Below are 24187 nucleotides of genomic sequence, written 5' to 3' on the forward strand. Positions count from 1 at the left end.
CCAACTATCTGGGAATCGAAGTACATAACAATAGAAATACCACATAAGAGTAGCACTTCTAGGATCTCTCGTATAAAGGAATTTCAATCTTCTTCACAATGGGCGAATTTCTAGAGTGGGAAGTTGCCATTTTTAAACAGATAAAGGTTAGCAAGGAAAACAAAGCGAAAAAATATTGTGGTCATCATTGGCCATTGAGACACGAACTTGAAGTCATCAAACTTCTGGTGAGAAAACACGCTGTTAATGAAAATAATTGACAAGGAATATAATAGGAATATAAAATAAGATATCGGGTTTACTCGTGGGCTTCTCTTCTCCTTCTTATTCTCATACCAGTATTCAACTAGCTTTAAAATGATTTGCTCCGCAAAAGCACAGCTTATGCCAAACACCAAAACAATGTAGTAGGACCAACCAAAATCAATTCCAACAAAATTGTAGTCACCTCTAACGAAGAGCCACGACTGATAAATCTTAGTGAGACCGAAGTTTATCAGTGCTTGAAATTGAAAGAACAAGAATATCGAGATGAATAACTCTGATACAAGTATCCAAAAGTGACCCTGACGTTTTACATCAAAAGTACTGTTCAACGCAAGAATATAAGCTGCAAATAGAAAGGGGCCAAACAGAATTCCCGAGAAGTAACTAGACAAGATGATGTCCGAAACGGTGTTACGAATCCCAATGGACTCCATAACAAGAACTATAATGGTCGAAAGGGTGTAAAGTGATATGAAAACCATATTGTAGTATTCGACTCTATCTAAAGCATTTTTTACCCTTATGAAGGGAAGAGTTAACCTTACAAATACTACCACTGCAATCATGAAAGGTACGTAGACACATTTGGTCAATGTGGGAACAAGCGATCCTTCATTCTTGATGGTTACGGTGATCGTGAACAGATCTTGTTCGTCTATCTCCAATTTTGGAATATAGATACAATACAATCCTTGATTATGCACATCATATTTCACATTGGTTATGGGGCTACCCACGATTTGTTTAAACGTATCAACTGGTTCTGGAGCTGATGAATGCTTCAACTCCAAGTTGAAATCTGTAATACCATTTGACCTCCTTGAAAGTAAGCTATTTCCAATATTCGGATTAATGAAATCAGTAAAGTTAGGAAGGTTTCTGTATTCCTCGAGATCCTTAGAGTTGAATACTAACAAGGGGATGGGTCTTAATGTACTTTTCGTTTAAATACTAACGAAACATATGTATCTTTATAAACATTATTAACAGGGAAGCAGGCAGCGTTTTGAGTTTCCGTTAAACTAAAACGACGTACATTAATGGCTAGTAGCACAGCAGTCACCAATAAGCGACTCAACATGTTCAAGAAGGCACCGTAGAGAGAGGAAGTCAACGAGAGAAATCAGAAATGCAACAAAAAGAAGTTCATCCAGCGTAAAATGATGAGTTGGATAATCTCCCACGTGATTGAATATAGCAGAATCAGGGTTGGTAAACCGAAAATACACCCTTTAATTTGGAATTGAAAAATTTGAGCCGTTATGAAATTTGAATGGTGGTCAGAGAGTAATGATAATTTTCGGATGTAATAATATTCTTTTTTAATATATGCCCTTTATGGTTAACGAAGGGCCTTACAAGTTTGTATAATTCAATGACTCGGTATTATGATACATGTAGATATACTTCTTCTGTGTTTATATAGTAACATTATATGACTACATATCAATTGTGGGATCGAGAAAGCCTTGGAAATGATTTTGTCTCTGTCTTTCTCCGAAACTTCACCCTTATATGATTCTATTTACAAGTTTGAATACTGAAATTACTTCTCTTAGTCTGCCTTCTTGTCTATATTTACAGTTGCTGACTTGAGAAAGGTATCAAACTCATCTTCAATGTCGACTATTTCTTCCAATTCTCCGTCCTTCTCCGTTTGAGCTTCCTTTCTTGCTTCATCTATAACCTTGTACTTTCTATTGGCTTTTTTGGCTTTACTCTGCTTTAACTTGATCTTACGATCCCCTACTATAGCATTTCTACTCGTTTCCGGATTCTGGAGATCGTCTAACTTTAGGGCTAAGATCTCTCGGGCCCTTTGCCGGTTCAGTTCTTGCGATCTTGAGTATTGGCAAGTGACAACCAATCCTGTTGGTAGATGAGTCAACTGAACCTTACTATTACTTTTGTTGATTTTCTGGCCACCCGGACCACGGCCACCTTTTAAGAACTTCTCGTCGAGTTCTTCCTCTTTGATAAGCCATTTGGGTCGTGGAGGGAGCTTATTCCGTTTGGGAATTGCCATTTGAACCGATGATTGAAAGAGAAAACGGGCCCAAGGCATGGCAGTTTTTACAGGGAAACATTGACTTCTAGCCAATGAAAGTATGCCGAGCATAGTAGTACATATTCGGGGAGCTTTTCTCTAGACTAAAAAACTTGTGGACTCAAGAAGACAGCAGAGTAATCAAAATCTTCAAACTCCTGTCGTTATGTGCTTTTTGAAGAGAAGGTTTATGTGCACTAACGATTTTTAGCAACTTTTTGCAGCCCACGAAGATGGAGGGGGTTGGTGGAGGAAGATGGGGGAAGAGGTGAGATGAGTAGAAGGGTGAATGAGATGTGCTAAGGGGGTCTCTAAGGATGTAATAGAGGTGGTTTTGAGTCTTGTGGGTTGTTTATACCAGGAAGTGGAGGGGGAGGGGGACTAAGACTGTTTTAAATGCTTTTGTTTTTGAAATAATATGACTCTGAAGTATACAAGGATTTCATATTTCTAGGGCTGACTGAGTGGGATTCGTAGTGCTTATTCTCCGATGGAATGGCATGGAATGGTATGGCGAGAATTTAAAATATTCACAGTCCTTTCTTTTGCTGAAGAAGCTGCCCCACCTGGATGAACCTGATACTTTGAATCTCCGATTTTGCCATCACTGGAGAAGGTAACGCTAACCAAATGGTACTACTATTACTAGTGAGCACAATCTGTTAGTTATCCTATTCGCTGGTAGAAAACTCTACTCAATCTCAATAAGTTTCCTTCAAATATATTACAACAACGCAATTCCAAAGCATTTGCAATAACCTATAACGGCGTTCGATGTTTGTCGTACAAACATACAATTGCAATGATAAAGACTATCTGACACTACTCAAATGTCAGCAGAGTACTTACTCTGGCTTGAGATACTTCTATAATGTTTGGTAGAAGCTGTAAATAACTAAGTTCTACTAACAATGGGTAACCACACCATATGAGGTTGACTACGTAAACCAAACACCACTCATTTCTAATTACACTCTGCACAAGTAATTATATGGGATGAAGGAGTCAAAGTACACTAAACTCTACACGTTTCTATCAGCATTACTAACAGTATATCATTCTAGAAGGAAGAAGGTAAGCTCTTATCATTTAGCAGCTATATCATTCTAAACAACTAACATATCCATCAGCATATCTAACAGCATCATTTTACAATGAAGAAGTAACTCTACACACCCACCAACATATGGAACACTCTACACACTTAAGATCATATTTAACAGTCTATCTAAGAGAATATTCAGAATGAAGAAGGTAATTTTAAGCTTAACCGCATATCTACCAACTTATCCACGATGAAGATGGGAAATTCTTCACAATTACCAGCATTTGGAAGGAGGAAACGATACTCTACACACCTACCAACATATGACTCTAAATACTTAAATGCATATCCAAAGTGGAGAAATAACCCTACACACCTTCAAACATATGGAACACTCTAAACACTTAAACCAAACACTTAAACCAATACTTAAACTAAACACTTTAACAGTTGTATAATCGGAATCGTATAAGTATCAACCGCATGGTAGCGCACACGAATTATTATTTTTTTCTCCTCGACGCGCGTAATTAAACCGTCATTTTTCCTAATTGGGAATTGGTACATTTTTCAACACACGTCTTCATCGTGTCGTTTTTTTTTTTTCATTTTTATGGTTTTTTGTGGTTGAATGAGTTTATTTGCTGTTGGTTGTTTTGGTTGTTTTTGATAGAGAAGATTCAGGTTCAGATTCAGAGTCAGAATCAGGTTCAAGTTCATTTTCAGATTTTAATTCAGAAACACAGTTCAAACAAGCTTTCAAATTGTATATCCGGTTGTTCTTTTAGAGTCTCTTCATTTTATATCTCCCGAGATAATAAGCACTTTGAAACTGTCATAAATAAGAATTGTAATTGTAAACGTTTCTTATTAATTCCACTTTTCAGACTATTCACACTATTCAAACTATTCCGAATATCATATTCTAAGAAGACTTAATACTACGAAATAAGTATATTAGTTGGAATAGTTAATATTGAATTGTCAACGTCGTTCTACCAGTCACGGAATACATTTATCATATCACCTAGTAGTGTCGTTGTCCAGTGAAAAATCACGGAACGAACGATCATACTTATATATCCAAGTGATAGTAGTGATAGTAGTGATACCAGTCATACTAGTCATACTACTCAATACTTCTTGCCATCATTTACATATCGCTTTAATTTAGACTGAACAACTACTTTCACCCCCATAGCTCCTCACAATGTCATACGAAAGAGGTGAAGTCTACGGCGCCCAAGTACTTCCAGGTGAAGACCCTCTGGATTCGTCCTTCAACGAAATCACAAGAGCTTTCCGTCAGTTCATCCTCGAGTTCCGTCTCGATACCCAATTCGTCTACCGTGACCAGCTCCGTGAAAACCTTCTTATTCACAACTACTTCCTCAAGGTCAACACCGAACATCTCATTAACTTCAACGACGAGTTGAACAAGAAACTTGCTGACGATCCAGCTGATAACATTCCTCTCTTCGAGACGGCAATTACAGACATAGCCAAGAGAATCGCATATCTTTCCAATGACGAAGTACCACAAGATTTCCCCAATTGTCAGTTGATCCTCTACTCTAATGCTAGCAAGACTTCTATCAGGGATCTCGATTCAGAGCACATCTCTAAGATCGTCAGAGTCAGTGGTATTGTCATCTCTGCCTCGGTTCTTTCTTCCCGTGCTACTCAGGTCCAGTTGATCTGTCGTGCCTGTAAGCATACTATGAAGATGAGAGTTAAGTCTGGTTTTGGCCAGTTGGTATTGCCTCCAAAGTGCCAAGGTGCTCATAACTTGGACTCCAGTTCTTCCCAGGAGAAATGCCCAACAGATCCATATGTTATTGTTCACGATAAGTCGACTTTCATCGACCAACAAGTTCTCAAGTTACAAGAATCTCCAGATATGGTCCCAGTAGGAGAAATGCCTAGACATATACTTCTCCAAGCTGACAGATACATGGCTAACCAGGTTGTTCCTGGAACTAGAGTCACTGTTGTTGGTATCTATTCCATCTACCAAGCCAAGTCCAAGATCGGAAATGGTGCTGTGAATAGTGTAGCCATCAGAAACCCATACTTGAAGGTATTGGGAATCCAAACGGACGTGGACTCGGGAGTAAGTGGCCAAGGTATAACTTTCAGTGAAGAAGAGGAAGAAGAGTTCATCAAACTCTCTCGTTTGCCCAACTTATATGATGTCTTTTCGGCTTCTATTGCTCCTTCTATCTATGGTAATGAAGATATCAAGAAAGCTATCACTTGTCTCTTGATGGGTGGTTCCAAGAAGATTCTTCCTGATGGAATGAGACTTAGAGGTGATATCAACGTGTTGTTATTAGGAGATCCTGGTACTGCCAAATCCCAATTGTTGAAGTTTGTTGAGAAGATCTCACCTATTTCAGTGTATACTTCCGGTAAGGGTTCTTCTGCTGCTGGTTTAACAGCTTCTGTCCAAAGAGATCCACAAACAAGAGACTTCTACTTGGAAGGAGGTGCCATGGTGTTGGCAGATGGAGGTGTTGTCTGTATTGATGAGTTTGACAAGATGAGAGATGAAGACAGAGTCGCTATTCACGAAGCCATGGAACAACAGACCATTTCTATTGCTAAGGCCGGTATTACCACGATCTTGAACTCCAGAACTTCTGTCTTGGCTGCTGCTAACCCTGTTTACGGTCGTTACGATGAGTTCAAGAGTCCTGGTGAGAATATCGATTTTCAAAGTACCATTTTGTCCCGTTTCGATATGATTTTCATCGTCAAGGATGACCACAACGAGAGCAGAGACATGTCTATTGCTCGTCACGTTATGAATGTCCACACGGGAGGAAAGATCCAAGAAGAGAACCAAGAAGGGGAAATCCCAATTGAAACAATGAAGAGATATATCCAATACGTCAAGTTGCGTTGTGCTCCAAGGTTGAGTCCAGAAGCATCGGAGAGATTGTCTTCACACTTCGTTTCCATTAGAAGAAGATTGCAAATCAATGAAGCCGACATGAATGAGCGGTCTTCCATTCCAATTACCATCAGACAGTTGGAAGCTATTATTCGTATCACCGAGTCGTTGGCCAAGCTCAGATTATCTCCAGTAGCTACTGAAGAACATGTTGAAGAAGCAATTCGTTTGTTCACAGCTTCTACTATGGATGCTGTTGACCAAGGTGTCGCTAGCGGAGGTTCTGGAGATGCTGCTTTGACCGCTGAAATCAAGAAGGTTGAGCATGAACTCAGAAGAAGATTGCCAATTGGTTGGTCTACTGCTTATAACACTTTGAGAAAGGAGTTTGTAGATTCAGGCAAGTCTTCTCCAGCAGCTTTGGATAAGGCACTTTATATATTGGAGAGACATGAGGTAATCAAGTTAAGACACCAGGGTAAGAACATCTTGCGTGTTGGAGTTTAGTCGGTTCCTTAATGGGTGTATTTGCTACTTCAGTTCTCTTTGTAATATTAATTAACTTCGCTAATTTAAGCTTAATGAACGTAATTTATAGATGAATGGTGTAATCGTTGTAACATAGAAGACTCTGTAGATATGGTGACATGAATTTGAAAGAGAATAAAAATATGATGATCGTATTCTTTCTTTATACGTAAGAAAGAAGACAAAAGAAAATCAGTATAAGAAAGCAACATATCGCCGACTTCTTTGTAGTTTTTCTTTACTAGTCTTCTCTTGTCTTGTTTCTCGACTTCTTTTTTGACTTTCTTTACTTTATTGTGTATTAAATACATGTAGAATACAGTAAACCCCAAAGTAATGCAATGGTGGTAGATGATGAGCTAATATACAAGGAAGAAACTATAGTTCTTCATAAAAATTGTGACGTGATTTCACTCTAGAAGGTCGATTAACTTCTGCGGGATGATCAGCAAGCAAAGATATCAAACAGTATAGTAGATATTATATCCAAATTTGGCTCGTTCGATGACCTCATCTTCTCAATAAATGCTTTATATATCTCCAAAATGAGCATCTCTTCTCATTGAATATTTTAAACATCTCCAAAATGATCACCTCCTCTCATTCAATACTTTATACATCTCCATAATGATCATCTCTTCCCATCAGTAAGACTTCTGAGCAAATTTCCCTCCAAATCCTAATCTTCAACTTCACGCCTTCAAAATGATCACAACAGAGTCTCCTCTCAAGAATAACTTCGATATGAACCTTTCTCTTGAGATACTCTTTGTCGTCTTTCCTTTGTTGTTCTTCACGGTTTCCGTCCATAACTCTTTCACGTTTTCTAAGATCAAATTACAGTGCCTGTCAAAAGCTTTCACTTTTCCAATTAATTTGTGGTTATTACGACACGATATGACTACTGGCGTGTTGTTATTCACAGCATTTTGGATCAATGACATTGGTCCATGGGCAAACTCGAATTCTTCCAATTTCTGGAGTTCAAGCTCGGTTAATTCCGATCTAGGACGGTCAATAAATTCGCTAAAAGAATGTTAGTAAGATATTCTGAAAGAGGAGATCCATGGCTCTCAATTGATACTAATTTGAGCTAACATACCTCATTTCTAATTGAATTGTAATGCCTGGAAAGTTAATAGAAATCGAAATTAAAAAGTGAAATTTAACTAATTTTCATAAACTATGTGAATGGGTAGGAACACGACCTTTTTGAGATCACGTGAAAACCTTTAAAATGGATGCTTAACTATGGGAGAAGTATGGTTGGGGGAAGTTATTGATGGTTTATGATGTTGAGAAAGAGGTATTTTTGTATTTAGATGTATGTGGTAAACAGTGAAGTTTATAGGGTGAAAATATTTGAATTTAAATGAAAAAAAAGGTATAAAAAGGGTATGAAAAGGGTATAGAAATGAACGTAAGTTGGATATAGAGTGTACGTATTAGACAGTGTATACATTAATACATGTTAGACAGTGTATATATGTTAGACAGTGTTTTCATTTCTTATTCAAATAGTAATAGCCAGAAATAATTCATATTATACTCCAATAGAGTTCACACTACCCTTCAAGCAAATTAGTGTAGGTTTGAAATATTTCTTGTGATTAGTATGAACCAAGCCACAAGTTTTGAAACCACTGTATACATGATAGACAGTGTATAGTTAGACAGTGTATACATATATGATAATGTATACTAAGAAGTAGTGTTGTGTGATGGTTAGGACATTCGATATGGTATTGTTGTGTTGTCCTATTATTGTATTGTTCCATTGTAAACTCGCTTGGTCCCACTTATAGTATGTATAGTATGTATAGCATGTATAGTATGTATAGCATGTATAGTATCTCTTAATCTTATTTGAATATCCTTCTGTGAATGTTCATCGATTGAATTGCAGAGTAACAGAGACAAATGCTTAAATCCAATCAGCTTCTTCCCAAGATTTCAACTTAGTGGGACACTATAGCTTACCACCGCCGTGATACTTCTTTCTCCTTCAAATATGCAATGATATGTACTATTACTATACTATTATACATTCTATAGTTTACAGTCCGTTCAGACAGCCTTCTGGAACTGACTCAACGGAGCAGCAAGAGTGGATCCTCTCTTTATGATAGTCTCAATACGGTCTCTCAACACTCGGGATCCGCATTCAACCGTGAGATTGAGATAATCAATCTTGGCCTCGTTCTTCCCGATACTAATAACGGCCTTGTCGTTTTCGACATTCTTCAAGGAGTCGCCGAATTGTGCCTTTAACAATGACGAGATACGATGGATTCTGCTCGAGATTTCAGAGTTTGCATGTGCCGACTTGTCAGTTGGTGGGGTTGATTCCTTGGCCCCATTTTCTGACTTGTGGTTGTGACTGCAGCTCTTAGAAGACAATTTGACGGAGGCTGGTGACGAATCGATAGAGTACAAGATGGCTATGACACTATCAGCCAAGGAATCCGACATTAAATTGTCGTTTATCCATTCAACTGTAATATACAAACCGCCAGTTTTCGTTCTGTCCACGATGACATCTATGACTTCCATGATAAGACATTCCCATTCTTCTTCATCGTCATTCAAGATATTGATAAAACCAAACATCTGTTCCAAATGCCATTTCATTAACGAAATATCAGCATTGATCTTCAAGCTCATTTTAGACTTCAAGATGGATGTAGATAATTGAGTGTACTCATGCAAATCTTGTAACTGCAAGAGGTTCAAGTCGAAATCTTTGGAAACCAATACTCCTGAGAGTAATTGACCAGTCTTGAAAGTATCCGGATCTTCCTTCTTCTCCTCTGTAGTATTCTTTTCGGATTCTTTCTTTATCTCTTTGTCTGAGTCTTCCTTCTTGATTTCATTTTCCTCTGCTTCCATGTCCACGTCTTCGTCTTTGATTTCTGTAATTTTAGCGGCATCCTCTTCCATCTTTTCCTCGATTTTATCCTTCAATATCATCAACTGCTCTTCAGCAAGTGTACCCAATACTTTTGCAATCTTCTGGCCCTTGATAGGAATCTTAACTTCTTCGCAATTCTTGGGGTTGAACACCTTAACTTCCTGATCCGTACCCTTTCTAGAAGAGTACTTACTCAACAATGCTGACTTCAATCTACCCATAGGCACAGAGTCTCCGTGAACTAAGATAATCTTCAGAGGAGCCACTTTCTCTATAAAGTCGGAGTTTTGTTGGAAATCCACATGCGCAGCAAATGAGATTTCCTCGATATTTATTCTTCGAGGGATGGTTATATCTGGGTTCTGTATGGATTGGATTGTGTGTGGTTCTTTCAAGAGCTCTTTGGCCATGGTACCTTCAACGGAATAACCGGTCATAACCACCAAGTTCTTAGGATCTGGTGCCCATTTTTCGAGCAATTGTCTTGAGACACCGGCTTGTAACATACCGGGAGATGCCACAACGACAGATGGTCCGAAATCTTGGAATTTAGATACATCCTTAATCGATCTAATATACTTAAAGTCGAACGGATTCGATTTCTGACCACTGGTTGAAAGTCTGATATTGTCATTCATGATACTTGTGTATGTCTGGTACACGGCCATGCACTTCTTGGCCAAGTTCGAGGCGAAGTAGATGTTGACGTTTTGGAGATCTTCGTTGTTTTCCCAATATTCATCTAGAATCAAGAGCAATTCTTGAGCATTTCCCAAAGAGAACACTGGCATTAACACTCTTCCTCCTTTTACTATCGTTGCATGGATATTCTGGGTTAATCTCTTCTCCAAGTCTGCCTTTGGCTCAAGAGTACCAGTTCCAAAGGTTGACTCCGATATAAGAATATCTGGTCTCGTTGGAGGAACCTCTGCAGCATGTAAATGTCTATTTTCTTCTCTGGAGTAGTCTCCCGTGAACAAGACCTTCAACCCGCCGATTTCTATGAAGTACATGCATGCTCCAAGAACATGTCCAGCGTGGTACGCCGTGAATCTTATGCCATCAATTTCCATTGTCGAATGGTAATCCACTGTTTCTATCCGGTCGAACGAACTGATGATATCGTCGTCGGTATAAAGATTACTTGAAGCTTCCTCGGGCCCGCCATCGCGGTTTCTTCCTCCGATAGACGTCACGCGAACGAAATCCTGAAGTAACCATCTGTAAATTGCTTTGGTGGCATGAGTCATGAAGATTTTACCTTTGAAGTTGGTATGTTGCATCACATACGGTAACGAAGCGGCGTGGTCCAAATGAAAATGGCTGATAAGCAACAAGTCGACTTTGGACAAGTCGTACTCGTCGTAGAACGGAAATGACGAGTGTCCTGAGAGTGCTGGATGAACACCAGCATCCAACATGATCACTTTGTTCTTATACTCGATGATATGACATGAACGTCCTACTTCATTGCAACCACCAAGGCCGAAGAACTTGAAATTTTCCGACTCGTCGGATTCTGCCAGTTCAATGGTCATAGTTGTAGTTTCAAACGTGTGAATGACCGCTGGGGGAGAGAGATATCCACCGTTGTTTCGTTGTGGAAAGTGTTCTGTTCTTTCTGTGAAAGCGAATGGTGATGATCTTTTTTTTTGTTAGTGAGAAGTGGTGGGAAAATAGTGATGAATTGAAGAAAATAGTGAGAAATAGTGAGAAGAGTGAGACAAGAGAGAGAAAAATAGTGGAAAATGGTGGTAAGATTAATGACAAGAGTGAGAATTTAGTGAGAAAGAAAAAGAAGAGAAAGAGAAGTGAGAAAAATAAGGACAAGATTAGTGAGGAAAGTGAGGAAATTGAGAAGTGAGTTAAATTGTGGGTAAAAATGGTGAGTGAAAGTTATGAGTAAAAAGGTGAGTAAAATGAACTTTTAGCTACAAACTGAAATACACAAAGCATTGAGAATGGCGAGAAAAATGGGAGAATAGCGACAAAATTAGTGAAAAGAATGAGAAGATGGTTAATGAAATAAACAAATAGCGACAAAAAGTGACAAAACAAGTTTGAGAATAGCGATAAATAGCGAACAAAATTAGTGAGAAGAGTGAGAAATGAATGAAGTGAAATGAAGTGAAATGGTGATAAAAATGAACAAATAGCCACTGAAAAGTAACAAAAAAGTGACAATAGTGATAAATAGCGAACAAAATTAGTGGGAATACTGGGGAAATGGTGAAAATAGCAATAGAAGGGTGAATAAATGATAATATGTGCTCATCAATGGAGATAAACTTCTCATCAAATGCTCATAAAAATGAACAGTGACAAATAGCGAGAAATAGTAACAGATTAGTGAGAAGAGAGAAAAATGTGAGAAAAACGCGAGAATAGCGAGAAAATTATGAGTAAAATGAACAAAATTAGCGACAAACGGCGACAAAAAAATTGAGAAATAGCGAGAAAACCATGATATTGCGACAGAATGGTGATACATTCCCATCAATGCCCATAAAATGTCAATAAATTGCTCCTAAAAATGAAGAAATACCGACAGAACTAGCAAGGACTATTGGTTTCCTCTGGACACGTCAAATGGGTATTTCACCTCATTCCACCTCATTTACCATCATTTACTAACATTTAACGAGAATTTTACAGTTCCTCGCTACCACATAAAAAGCTCACGCTTCATCACTTCACGGTCTCCTACCGCCAGACTTGCACCGAGAAAGTCATAGTGAGACAACCAGAGATAACCAGAGGTTTGGGACTCTTTTTTGCAGTAATCGATACCTGAGACTCGGGCTATAGTTTTAAACAAGGTATCCGGTGGAATTGCTCGGAGTTCGTCAAGAATCGGCGGTTATTGACCTGTTTGCTTGCAGTAGTATCGAGAAATCCCAGTGCCATCGTCGTGGTGGAAGTGAAAAATTATTTAGTGAGAGGAACGCGTTGGGGAAGAAGTTAAGAAAGTCCGAGAATAGCTGCAATAATTGGGTAAAAGGTGGTATAATTGGTGTATTTAGGTGTAATTGAGGTTTGTAATTTCATTTCAAGTGCTGGTTTCTGAAGAAAATTACGATAATGAAGCTAAAATTAAGAACTCAGAACACAGAAACCTTAAAGACTACACTCTCATTGATTAATCCTTTGAGGAAGTTTGTCACCTTGAGGTTTACGCCCGAGAAACTCTACGTAATACTGGTAAATGGGCAATCTTTGACCCAAGAACCGCAAGTTTGGTGTAATCTCCAGATTTCATCCATATTCGACCACATAGAAATCCAGAGTTTACGAGATAATACAATTCTGTTGGAGATCAACTTGGAGTTGCTTCTCCAGACTCTACGGAATTTCGATAGAGCCAACAGTGAAGGGCTTAATATACGACTCCAGAGAAAGGACTCGGCTGGCGGGCAAGGAACGAATACAGGTAATGGAAGAACTGCGTCTTTGGCGCTTTTCTATGCCAATGTAAACGCTAATTCCAATACCATTAATCATACGTTTAGGATCCCGGTGAAGATCTTGAAGAACACCCATGACATGATGCTACTAAAGGAACCAGAGCTTACCGATGTAGAACTCATAATGAAATTACCCAATGAGTTTGTTTCCACATACAAGAGACTTGACAAGTTTAAGAAGGCATCCAATAACGAAACATTAACAATTAAGGCAAGTAGAAGAGGCGGTGGGTTTTTGGGATTTGTGCTAGAAGAAGAGGGAAAATATAGAGTCACGATCAGTTGGAACGATAAGATTGACGTGCAAAAGCCAATAAGAACCAACTTGGCAGGAGAGTCGCTTCGTGTATCATTAGTTCAAAACTCGGTGAATTCTGAAGATATTGATGAGGATAATCAATACGAAGATAAGGAGATTACAGTCAAGTTAAAGGATTGGCAAATGGCATCGAAGATTGTTGCCAGTTGCAAAACGGTTGTGTTCCTTATTACACCTAGAGATTGTGTATTGCATTGTCTACTTGATGATTCTGAAGATGTTGAAATCATTTATTACATCAATGGTCTTCGTGTTCGGAACCCACATGATTATTAGGAGGAGGGGAGTGAATAATGTATCAGGGACTCGAAAGAGAACTTCACTTTTATCTAACCTTGGGCATATTATCATCTATTGCATTGCATTGCATCTATTGTATTATTAAAGCTGTTATAGAGGATGGAATAAGACTTGTTGCTGTGTTGCACAGCGTCTTATTGCAAACAAATTGAAATATATTTATACTTATAAAGACGAAGAGATGGCTATTAATTTTAAACTAAGTGATGAAGAGTGGGTTCACTAACTAATTCACAGAAACACAACAAATCCTCTAGATCCTTCTTTCTGGCCCCTTCTTCCATTGGCCACAACCCAACGGTTACGGAACGGGGGTCATAGCTATTGTAGAGTACACCAAGTAATGTACTTCATATTCTATATGAGAAACTCCGCATTATTGAACCAAACTGAAGCTGAATCCTATTTATAACTATCTCAGCATATACTCGCTGGCAGGAAGCTTTCTGCTATATCATATGATACTATAAGTCCCTATTCCAGAAGTCAAATATGGGGACATTTTGCAGCTATTACTCCGTGCCTTGTTATTGCGGCACGGGTGGTTTCCATACCATTCAAGTCAGTTTTTCCCAGCGACATTTATCAACGACATATGCGCGACTTTCCGACGACATTTTTACTCTGGTCGCCAATTTAACTTCATAATTCTCTTTGTTGCTGACTCCCCCGCTGTCCCCAACTGCGCACCCTCGTGATTAAGAGTCATCGCCGGCATCCTACCACCGGATCTCACTCATTATACGGAAATTCTGAATTTTTCAATTTCAAGTTTTATGGTGTTTTCTTGTTTGTTAGTCATACTAATTGCTTTGTCATTTGCCATTGGATACATATATACAAGGATAGGTATCGCTTTTACACCCCCAACGTTTCAAATTTCGATTTTTCAGCGTTTTCCCCCAATTTTTCACTCCCATAATGGCCCCAATAAAGACTTTAAACCGTGAAGAACCCCATTATTTCGGAGCTGGACCAGCAGCTCTTCCAACGGATGTTCTTCAAGAAGCAGCATACGATCTTATCAGCTACCAGGGCGACGCTGTTGGCATTGGAGAAATCTCGCATCGTTCCAAGCCCGCAATTAAGGTCATTGATGACACCAAAGCTAACTTATCACAGTTATTGAACATCCCAGATACTCATGAAGTGTTCTTTATGCAAGGAGGAGGAACCACGGGGTTCTCTTCGATTGTATACAACTTGATAGCCAATTACGCCAAGAGACACGGTGGAAAGGTCGGAAGAGCAGCTTACGCCGTGACAGGTTCATGGTCCAAGAAGTCTTCGGAAGAAGCCCAAAGATTGGGGTTTGAAGTTGATATCGTAGTCAACACTAAAGACAAGAAGTTTGGTGATATTCCTCCATACTCGGAATGGAAGCCAATTGCCAAGGATACCGCTTTTTTGTACATATGTGACAACGAAACTGTGAATGGAAACGAATTTAAGGACGTTCCATCGGAAGAATACTTGCCAGAAGGCGTGGAATTGGTAGCAGACATGTCTTCCAATATCTTATCCAAGAAACTTGATATTAGCAAGTATGGTTTGATCATGGCAGGTGCTCAGAAGAACATCGGATTGGCCGGTTTGACCATCTATATCATTAAGAAGTCGTTATTGGAACAACCAACCGACGACGAATTGAAATCGTACGGGATTCCTTTGCTGCCAATTGCTTTCCACTACCCAACTGTAGTGAAGAACAATTCCGCTTACAACACAATTCCGATTTTCACATGTCACATCTTACAGTTGGTGACCAAGAGATTAATCGATAACGGTGGAGTTGCTGCTATTCAGAAGATCAACGAGGAGAAGGCCAAAATCTTATACGATGCTTTGACCAGCTTCCCTGGATTCTATTCGTTGCCTGTCCACAATCCAGCAGTCCGTTCCAACATGAACGTTGTTTTCACACTTCCTAACGAGGAGCTCGAAGCCAAGTTCATCAAGGAAGCTGCCGAACTCAAGTTGACTGGTTTGAAGGGCCATAGATCTGTTGGTGGTATGAGAGCTTCTATCTATAATGCTGTTACTTTGGACAGTGTCAAGATTTTGGTTGATTTTGTTACCAAGTTCGCCAAGGAGAACTCGAAGTAGAGTGTGCAAAATGGGAGAGGAAGAGGAGTCATTGGTATATTTTAGTGATCATAATATATAATAATAACAATAATAATAGCAATAACAACAACAACGAAAACAACAACAACAAAAACAACAACATATAATAATATTGAATGATTTTCTGGATATGTGAAATTTACAAAAAGATAGAGTATTCCTGAATTCAAATTGAAATTGGTAAAACAATAACCAGCATTGATAGTATAATACCACTCTGAGGAGTAGCTGGTTTTCAACCATTGGAAGTGGTAAAGACCCATAAGACGGATATCATGTAGACACAGCTTTAACAAAGCAGTTCTAATGCTAGGAAACCAGTTTCAAGAAAGGTGTACTATTCAATTATCCATATAATCATAAAACTCATCTTGCCGCAAAAAAGTGCTATAAGCACATTTCCGGATTTTGCAGCAATTGCTGGGACTCCCAAGGAAGGTGTAAACACACATTTTTCCAATTTTAACTGGATTAACTGTATTCCACACTTTCTGGCGAACTAACCTGTACCATCATTTCTCTATAAAAATTAATTTCCACCCATTCCTCTACCCCCATCTCTACTCTTCATAGTGGATAATCACTATAATTTTATGAAAAATGGACATTCCCCACGAAATAACTTCATATAGGGCAATGTAAAATAACCACTTTTCTTCCAAATTACACCAAACTTCTCCAGTATCATCTTCATCTCCTATAAACCCATACTAACTTCTTAGTTCACTCATTTACCACCAAAACTCACCCAGAACTCCACCCCATCTCCATCTCCATCAATCTCACCAAACGACTTTTCCTCCGCACAAAATTCGTGCTGAAAATCGTGCAAAATTTCTTTGCTGATGGTTCTTTCCTTTCATTCGTACGGTGAAAAATAGGGTCTACAGAATGATAATAAGGACGTGGCCGAGTAATTGGCATTATGGGAGTCATTGCTTGTATCAGGCGAGTTTAAAATTGTTTTCAAGGTGTTTTGGTTCGTCTGGAGTGAAATATGCTTCGCCGTCTGCTGCGAAGAGAGTTCTTTCAAATGAAGAGAAGAAGATCATTCTCAACAAAGAAAGCTACAGAAAGGACATTCAGGAGCGAATCTCCCGTATTCCAATAGAAAACTACCGGAATTTCAGTATCGTAGCACATGTTGACCACGGAAAGTCGACTCTTTCCGACCGTTTGTTGGAGGAAACTGGCGTTATACAACCAGGTGAGAACAAGCAAGTCTTGGACAAGTTGGACGTAGAAAGAGAAAGAGGTATTACCGTCAAGGCTCAGACAGTGTCAATGATCCACAAAGATCCCGAAACCGGTGAAGATTACCTATTGCATTTGGTGGATACTCCAGGACATGTAGACTTCAGAGCTGAAGTATCGCGATCATACGCTTCATGTGGAGGAGCACTTCTTTTGGTAGATGCTTCCCAGGGTGTTCAAGCCCAAACTGTGGCCAACTTCTACTTGGCATATAGCATGGGATTGAAATTGATCCCCATTATCAACAAAATCGACTTGGACCTGGCAAATATACCCCGAGCCATGGATCAAGTGGAAGAGACATTTGAGTTATCCCGAGACGATTGTATAGCCGTTAGTGCAAAAACTGGACTTAATGTCAGTTCAATCATACCGCTGGTTATTAAGAATATTCCAGCACCGACTGGAGATGAAAATAAGCCACTTAAGGCTCTTTTGGTTGACTCCTGGCACGATCCGTACTTGGGAGTAGTCCTGTTAGTCCATGTAGTGGATGGAAAGATGAAGAAAGGAATGAAGATCTTGTCTGCCCATACAGACAAAGTCTATGAAGTGAAGGAGGTGGGTATCATGTACCCAGACAAGATGCCCATGTATCAGATCAAAGCAGGTCAAGTTGCATACTTGGTGCCTGGAATGAGAAACCCGAGAGAAGCTCTAGTAGGAGATACCTTCTTTCAATACGGAAAACACGAGGGATTAGAACCATTACCTGGCTTCGAAGAACCTAAACCAATGGTCTTCTTGGGAGCTTTTCCAGCTGACGGTGCCGAATTCAACGTAATGGACGATCAAATGCAGAACTTGGTATTGAATGATAGATCTGTCCATCTTGAGAAAGAGACTTCGAATGCTTTGGGCCTTGGTTGGCGTCTTGGATTCTTGGGCTCATTACATGCCTCTGTGTTCAAGGAGAGATTAGAAAACGAATATGGAGCCAAGATCATCTTGACGGCCCCAACTGTTCCATACAAAATTGTATATAGAAATGGAACAGAAGAGATCATTACCAACCCTGATGGTTTTCCTGATGCCAAGGGACAAGTGAACGTTGAACAGTATATGGAACCATATGTCCATGCCATTATGAGTGTTCCTGGAGAATACGTCGGAACGGTGATGACCTTATGCCTTAATAACAGAGGAATACAGAAAGAAATAGAGTACTTGAATACTGGCCAGGTGTTACTTAAGTTCGAACTTCCAATGGCACAGTTAGTTGAAGACTTCTTTGGTCAGCTCAAAGGTTGTACCAAAGGATATGCATCTCTAGACTACGAAGATGCTGGCTATAGAAGGTCTGACATAGTCAAGATGGAGCTATGTGTCAATGGAGAGCCTCAAGATGCCTTGACCACCATTTTACACCGTTCTCAGGCGCAGTCAAGAGGTAAGGAGTATGTCACCCGTTTCAAGAAGTTCCTTCGGTTCCAATTATTCGAAGTGGTGATCCAAGCGAAGGTCAACAACAAGGTTGTCGCCAGAGAGACCATTAAAGCGAAGAGAAAGGATGTGACCCAGAAGCTTCATGCTGCAGACATATCTAGATACAAGAAGTTGTTGGAGAGACAGAAGGAGGGTAAGAAGCAGATGAAGGCAGCGGGCAGAGTTAACATTGGTAATGATGCCTACCAGGCCTTCTTACGTCGTAATGATTAGCATTTTAATTAACAGGGATTTAATCTTTAATCTTAATACTTGTATATATATTTATATTCATTGACAAATAACGAACTGTAATCGACGAAGTGTAATCCAATCTTTGTAATGATGATATTCTATTCATTCCAATACTTCAATCCCCAAACAAACGTTAATGACTTAGATGACTCAAAGAGAACGCACTGCTTTTAACGTTAATGGCTTTTAGATGACTCGAAGAGACCGACTGCTTTCCATAGCCTAATAGCTTGGCTAGTCGTACTCACATACTCAGTTCTTCAAGAACTTCTTGTAGACAATGTTTTCAGACTCATCAACAAAGCTGTATCCAATTTGAGTCAAGAAATCTTGGAAATCTTCTTCTGCTGTACCTTCTGGAAGGAAGAATCCACATAAGATCTTACCAACGTCATGGCCATGGTTTCTGTAGTGGAACAAGGTGATGTCCCAATCTGATTTCAATGCTTGCAAGAAGTTGAATAATGCACCGGGTTTCTCTGGGAATTCGAAGGTGTATAACCTCTCGTGTGTTGCCTTGCCTCCACTGGACTTACCACCTACCAAGTAACGACCGTGAGTCTTGGCCAATTCGTTATCAGAGATGTCAACTACTTCATAGTCATTTTCTGTCATAGTTTCTATAATAGAAGCTAATTCCTTTTCCTTGTCAATGACATTGAAAGACACGAAAATGTTGGCTTCTTTACCACCATATCTATATGAGAATTCAGTGATAGCTCTGGGGTTAATGATGGTTTGCAACTTGGAGAACTCACCGGGCTGATCTGGAATAGTGACCACCAAAGAAACTTCCTTGCCTTCACCTAGAACAGCTCTTTCGCTGACGAATCTCAATCTGTCGAAGTTCATATTGGCACCACTCAAGACTGGAACATAAGTCTTGTTTCTGTGGTCGATTTCAGGATGCTGTTGGATGTACTTCTTCAAACCAGCAACAGATAATGCACCGGAAGGTTCAGTAATGGATCTAGTATCCTCGAAAATGTCCTTAATGGCAGCACATAACTCGTCAGTAGATACTCTAACGACTTCGTCTACCAAATTTTCACAGATTTTCCAGGTTTCATCTCCCAAAACCTTGACAGCAGTACCATCAGCGAAAACTCCAACCAGGTCCAAGGTAACCAGCTTCTTGGCTTCAAGCGATTGGTATAAAGCATCGGCATCATAAGTTTCTACACCAATGATTTTGACATGAGGAGCAATCTTCTTCAAATACACTGCTACACCGGCAATGAGACCTCCTCCACCTACAGGTACAAAGAGGGCATTCAACTTGTCTAAACGCAACTGTCTTGTGATTTCCAATGCAATGGTACCTTGACCAGCAATGACATAAGGATGGTTAAAAGGAGGAATATCAGTTAAGTTATTCAACGAACTCAAACGGGCACATTCCAGCTTGGCAGAATCAAAGTCGTCTCCGTATAATACCACCTGGGAACCCAAACGAGACACATTTGAGTATTTAATCGAAGGCGTAGCAGTGGGCATGACAATGGTGCTTGGAATCTTCAATCTTGAAGCCGAATACGCTACACCTTGAGCATGGTTACCAGCAGAGCATGCTATGACTCCAGTTATTGGAGCTTTGGAGTTTGAATGCAAATGGGCTATCATGTTATAAGCACCACGCAATTTGAAGGAAAACACAGGAAGCAAGTCTTCTCTCTTCAAGTAGATGTTAGAGTTACACTTGTGGGACAAATTTATGGCATGAGTGAGTGGAGTACCAGCTCTTTCTACGACATCGTATACTCTTGAAGTCAAGATCAACTTGATATAGTCCGGGTCGCCTTCTTCGTTGAAGTCGGTGTCGAGTAATTCTGGCCATTTCTCGCGAGGAGTTATGGACTTTGCCTTGCTGGAGTCCACCGAAGACGTTGTCCCAATGGCATTACCAGCAGTTGTCGTTGTTGTCGTTGTTGTAGTAGCCGTAGAAGCCAATCTTATGGAAGATTGAATTTTCACCGCAGCCAGAACTCGCCATACTTGCGAACCAGCAGCCCTTGTTGCGCCAAAAAGCACAGTCTTGGACTTGAACATGATCTTCTGTGTTTGCTCGAGTATGAAGTCAAACAACCACTTGTACCTTCCTCAAATAACCAATAAACTCCAAAGAAGTGGTTCAACAAATGGTAATTTTTCAGTCTGGAGAAACCGAAATGATTCATACTTGCGTTCCGAGGGTGGGATGAGATTCGGCGCGAGATCCGACCATTTGGTTGTGGTTGATCAATGGAGTTATGGAGGTGGATAAAATGGTTATTTTATTTGATATTCTTGGTTGAGTTAGTGGTAGTGGTGTAAATGTCAGTTTTCAGGAAATTTGGGTAAAAAATGAGTAAAATCAATGGGGGTTTACTTAGTCTGTACTATTTGTTGTATGGAGATTCTCGGTCGTTTTTATGGATTTATTTCGTGTTCTGATGTGCATTTACGGGCATATCTGGAGATGTGTCTTAGTCGGGATAATCTGCTGGGATGGCATATATGAAAGCAGTTACAGGATGGAGACATAAAAAATAAGTGTCGATATGAAAGACCTTTTGTAGATGGAGAAGTGGGTTATGTGTAGGTTTATATGTGGGAGACAAAAGAGACAAAAAGAGAGAAACTGAAAGAGAGAGCGAGAGCGAGGGAGAGAAAAAGTGAGAGACTTTGGGTTCCATGCGACATTATTGGAACAGTAGGAAGAAGGTGACGATGATGATGAAGAAGATGATGAAGAAGAGTTAGAAGAGTTAGAAGAATTAGAAGAAAGAAGGGTGGTGAAGTAAAATCGTGAGATTTTAACAAATGAGACTTGGAAATGTATGAATTTGATTTAGAGAAAGACTGGTTGGATATAGGAGAAGCACAAAAGATTTCACTTCGGGCTTGTCCTCTGGCTTGTGCTCTGGCTTTCCCATTTAATATCTTCCAGCATTAAATGATGTAGTAAACGTTATTTTCACTAACTCTACTAGATTTTGGCTTATTTTGCTTCAAGCTAAGGAAGAATAAATCATTCTCTCCCAGTAAGGTACGGGCATAATCCAATAAATGCGCTTTTAACCTAAAAGTCCACGGCATTTTAAGCATCTTCAACGACCTCTGTACTGCTTAACATTTCACCCCACTTCTTCTTAATTCTCCTCTCCTTTTCTCTCCTCTCACCATCTACTACTACTACTACTACAAGAAGAACATACCGCATTCTGAAATCTACTGTCACCTCTTATTCTACCTCTTCTAGCCACTTCAATCAAATGCGACTTGATGTTGCAACTTCCTATTTGAGAACATTCATGCCTTTGATGAAATGGTGCAATGATGTCATGGTTCTAGTGTAACATAGTCAATTGTTGGAGAATATGCTGACCACAGACGGGATACCAGGATAACTTTGAACTCCTAATCTCTTCAAATGTTAATGACCTCCACTTGCATGATCTAGCTTGTACTTACTCCTTTTCGCTCTAGGAATTGCGTTTCTGGTGAGCTTTTAATATACAAAGGGGATAAAGCCGTCTCGCTAGCATGAAATGCTGTCCAATTTTAAGGATGATGGGACCCCCGTGACTCTAGTTTTGCTTTGCAGTTGCTTTCTTAAGAATCAAGCAGCATAAACTTACTCTAGAAGGAATAGCACCTAGGAAATTTCCGTTTCCCTGTGGGGTTGAATCCCAGGCCTGGCCTGTGGTCTACGCCTATTTTTGGCTGCAAATGGCATATCACCAGAAACCAAGATACGCCCAATTAGTAGATAAGCATAATATTATTCCTTGCTCGTATAGTTTATCCGTTACTGCTACCTTATAAGAGGTTGTTTCTAGTCTTATTCAAGAAAGTTACCTTTTTCATTTGACATCTCTTCTTTCGTGTCTTTTTGGTTCCATTTGCTCCTTGCGAAATGAATTACAATTCTAATACCTTTGCTTTAGGCGTCAAAACACCAACTTCATCCTCTAACACAGAAGACGGCAGAAAGAGTTCATCTCCTACATTATCTAGTAACTCATCGCTTTCGAAGACTTCGACCCTGTCAGAAGCACTTCACGGCTACGAAACTGATGCTACAGACACATTTGCTTTCCCAACCACAATGGCGCTAAACAATCCTATGGCCGGAATGGACCTTGGCTTAGATGAAGAGTGCTTTACCTTGACTACCATGATGGATTCCACGGCACCAGTACCCCCAAATCCCTTACCTTTGGAGAACATTGACGAATTAATAGAACAATATTGGAGAGAACTGCCCATACATCCAAATGTCATAGACCCACATGCCAATATTAACTTGTCACAATTGCCATTTCTTTCCCAATCTATTCCCAGAGTATTCAACCCATTTGAAATAAACTTAGTCAAGCAAGAGATAATTTCCCCTATTGACCACGATAATTCTCCTAACGCTACCGCTACATTGGGCGCCAGTGATTCATCTCACTTCACTATAAGTCCAATAGACAAAGAAGCCCCAATTGCTCCAGAATACTGTGCTGAAGAAGAGAAGTCTACTTCCAATGATTTACAAGAGCTATTCGTGCAGCCACAGTACACTTATGTCGAAGCTAGAGTCTATTCATGGCCAGTGGATGATACAACTACGACAGCTAACTATGATGTCTTCAGTTTGAAAGTCCAAAATCTTAATGCAAGAAAGATCAGTGATTCTGTAAAGAAGACGGTATTGGACGAATTCAAGATGCAAGACAGGTATCTCCTGGAAACAGTCTACCAAAGAAGATTGAGGATAGCAAATGAGATCCACAAAAGAGACTATTCCAGATTACTGTCTTCCTGGTACCCGCTATCGATATACAAAGCTTACACTAATATTAAAACTGACCTAGACAATACTGATTACCATAAATTTGTCCCACGAAAGTCCTGTTTCGGGAAGATAAATATGAGATCCAAGAGAGCTTGGCCCAGAGGACCCAAAAGAGAGTGTGCAGAAGAACTGGAGCACTTGGGTGGACCAATTATAGATAATGTTAGAGGGCTGCAAAGGTTTGCTCCATACTAAAGATAATGTTATAACACATTCATTAAGTTTGAAAGTGCTAGCTTCTGATAATAATAATAATAATAATAATAATAATAATAATAAGTAATTTAATTTTTATATCACCTCTTCTGAATGAATTATTAGAATCATATTGAATTAGGATGGGTTAATTTCTTCAATCTCGTTTTGCTTTTGACCTACTAAAGGTCTGAACGCATGGAATATAATGGGTTAAGGAACGAACACGAGAGACCAAACGGTACCAGGATATCACCTTACATGTTACTAGCCATCACACAATGTCATAATTGCCCCAAAATTCGCAATCAACATACGGCGGGAGGCTT

General features: G+C 39.6%; 9 protein-coding genes across 9 annotated transcripts; 5 read left to right on the forward strand and 4 right to left on the reverse strand. All coding sequences in view use genetic code 12, as the record gives it.

Annotated features, from left to right (window-relative positions):
- Positions 1–1645: 1645 nt before the first annotated feature.
- Positions 1646–2435, reverse strand: RJT20DRAFT_130692 (uncharacterized protein). Its single transcript, XM_064917808.1, has one exon. It carries the CDS (start codon positions 2384–2386, stop codon positions 1823–1825), a length of 564 nt encoding a protein of 187 aa, XP_064772633.1. The 5' UTR covers positions 2387–2435; the 3' UTR covers positions 1646–1822.
- Positions 2436–4434: 1999 nt separating this feature from the next.
- CDC46 (MCM DNA helicase complex subunit) lies at positions 4435–6870 on the forward strand. Its single transcript, XM_064920893.1, has one exon. The coding sequence runs from the start codon at positions 4570–4572 to the stop codon at positions 6760–6762; it is 2193 nt and encodes a 730-aa protein (XP_064772634.1). The 5' UTR covers positions 4435–4569; the 3' UTR covers positions 6763–6870.
- A 194-nt stretch (positions 6871–7064) lies between these two features.
- Positions 7065–7907, reverse strand: SMD2 (mRNA splicing protein). The gene is made up of 2 exons (XM_064917809.1): positions 7886–7907; positions 7065–7809 (listed from the first exon to the last, which is right to left on the reverse strand). Exons 1-2 carry the CDS (start codon positions 7888–7890, stop codon positions 7476–7478), a joined length of 339 nt encoding a protein of 112 aa, XP_064772635.1. The 5' UTR covers positions 7891–7907; the 3' UTR covers positions 7065–7475.
- Positions 7908–8583: 676 nt separating this feature from the next.
- On the reverse strand, positions 8584–11555 carry RJT20DRAFT_130698 (cleavage polyadenylation factor subunit). Its single transcript, XM_064917810.1, has one exon. It carries the CDS (start codon positions 11230–11232, stop codon positions 8851–8853), a length of 2382 nt encoding a protein of 793 aa, XP_064772636.1. The 5' UTR covers positions 11233–11555; the 3' UTR covers positions 8584–8850.
- A 928-nt stretch (positions 11556–12483) lies between these two features.
- Positions 12484–14011, forward strand: MEC3 (Mec3p). Its single transcript, XM_064920894.1, has one exon. The coding sequence runs from the start codon at positions 12776–12778 to the stop codon at positions 13751–13753; it is 978 nt and encodes a 325-aa protein (XP_064772637.1). The 5' UTR covers positions 12484–12775; the 3' UTR covers positions 13754–14011.
- Positions 14012–14562: 551 nt separating this feature from the next.
- On the forward strand, positions 14563–15904 carry SER1 (O-phospho-L-serine:2-oxoglutarate transaminase). Its single transcript, XM_064920895.1, has one exon. The coding sequence runs from the start codon at positions 14699–14701 to the stop codon at positions 15881–15883; it is 1185 nt and encodes a 394-aa protein (XP_064772638.1). The 5' UTR covers positions 14563–14698; the 3' UTR covers positions 15884–15904.
- Positions 15905–16829: 925 nt separating this feature from the next.
- On the forward strand, positions 16830–18817 carry RJT20DRAFT_146596 (GTPase; the record flags this gene model as incomplete). Its single annotated transcript, XM_064918870.1, has 2 exons — positions 16830–16856; positions 16925–18817. 2 exons carry the CDS (start codon positions 16830–16832, stop codon positions 18815–18817), a joined length of 1920 nt encoding a protein of 639 aa, XP_064772639.1.
- A 20-nt stretch (positions 18818–18837) lies between these two features.
- On the reverse strand, positions 18838–20956 carry ILV1 (threonine ammonia-lyase). Its single transcript, XM_064917811.1, has one exon. The coding sequence runs from the start codon at positions 20885–20887 to the stop codon at positions 19091–19093; it is 1797 nt and encodes a 598-aa protein (XP_064772640.1). The 5' UTR covers positions 20888–20956; the 3' UTR covers positions 18838–19090.
- A 2184-nt stretch (positions 20957–23140) lies between these two features.
- On the forward strand, positions 23141–23929 carry FGR12 (Fgr12p). The gene has a single exon (XM_064917812.1). It carries the CDS (start codon positions 23535–23537, stop codon positions 23856–23858), a length of 324 nt encoding a protein of 107 aa, XP_064772641.1. The 5' UTR covers positions 23141–23534; the 3' UTR covers positions 23859–23929.
- Positions 23930–24187: the final 258 nt, after the last annotated feature.

The sequence above is a fragment of the Scheffersomyces xylosifermentans genome, assembly GCF_036884685.1.
Source record: "Scheffersomyces xylosifermentans strain CBS 12540 chromosome Unknown RJT20scaffold_7, whole genome shotgun sequence".
NCBI lineage: Eukaryota > Fungi > Ascomycota > Pichiomycetes > Serinales > Debaryomycetaceae > Scheffersomyces > Scheffersomyces xylosifermentans.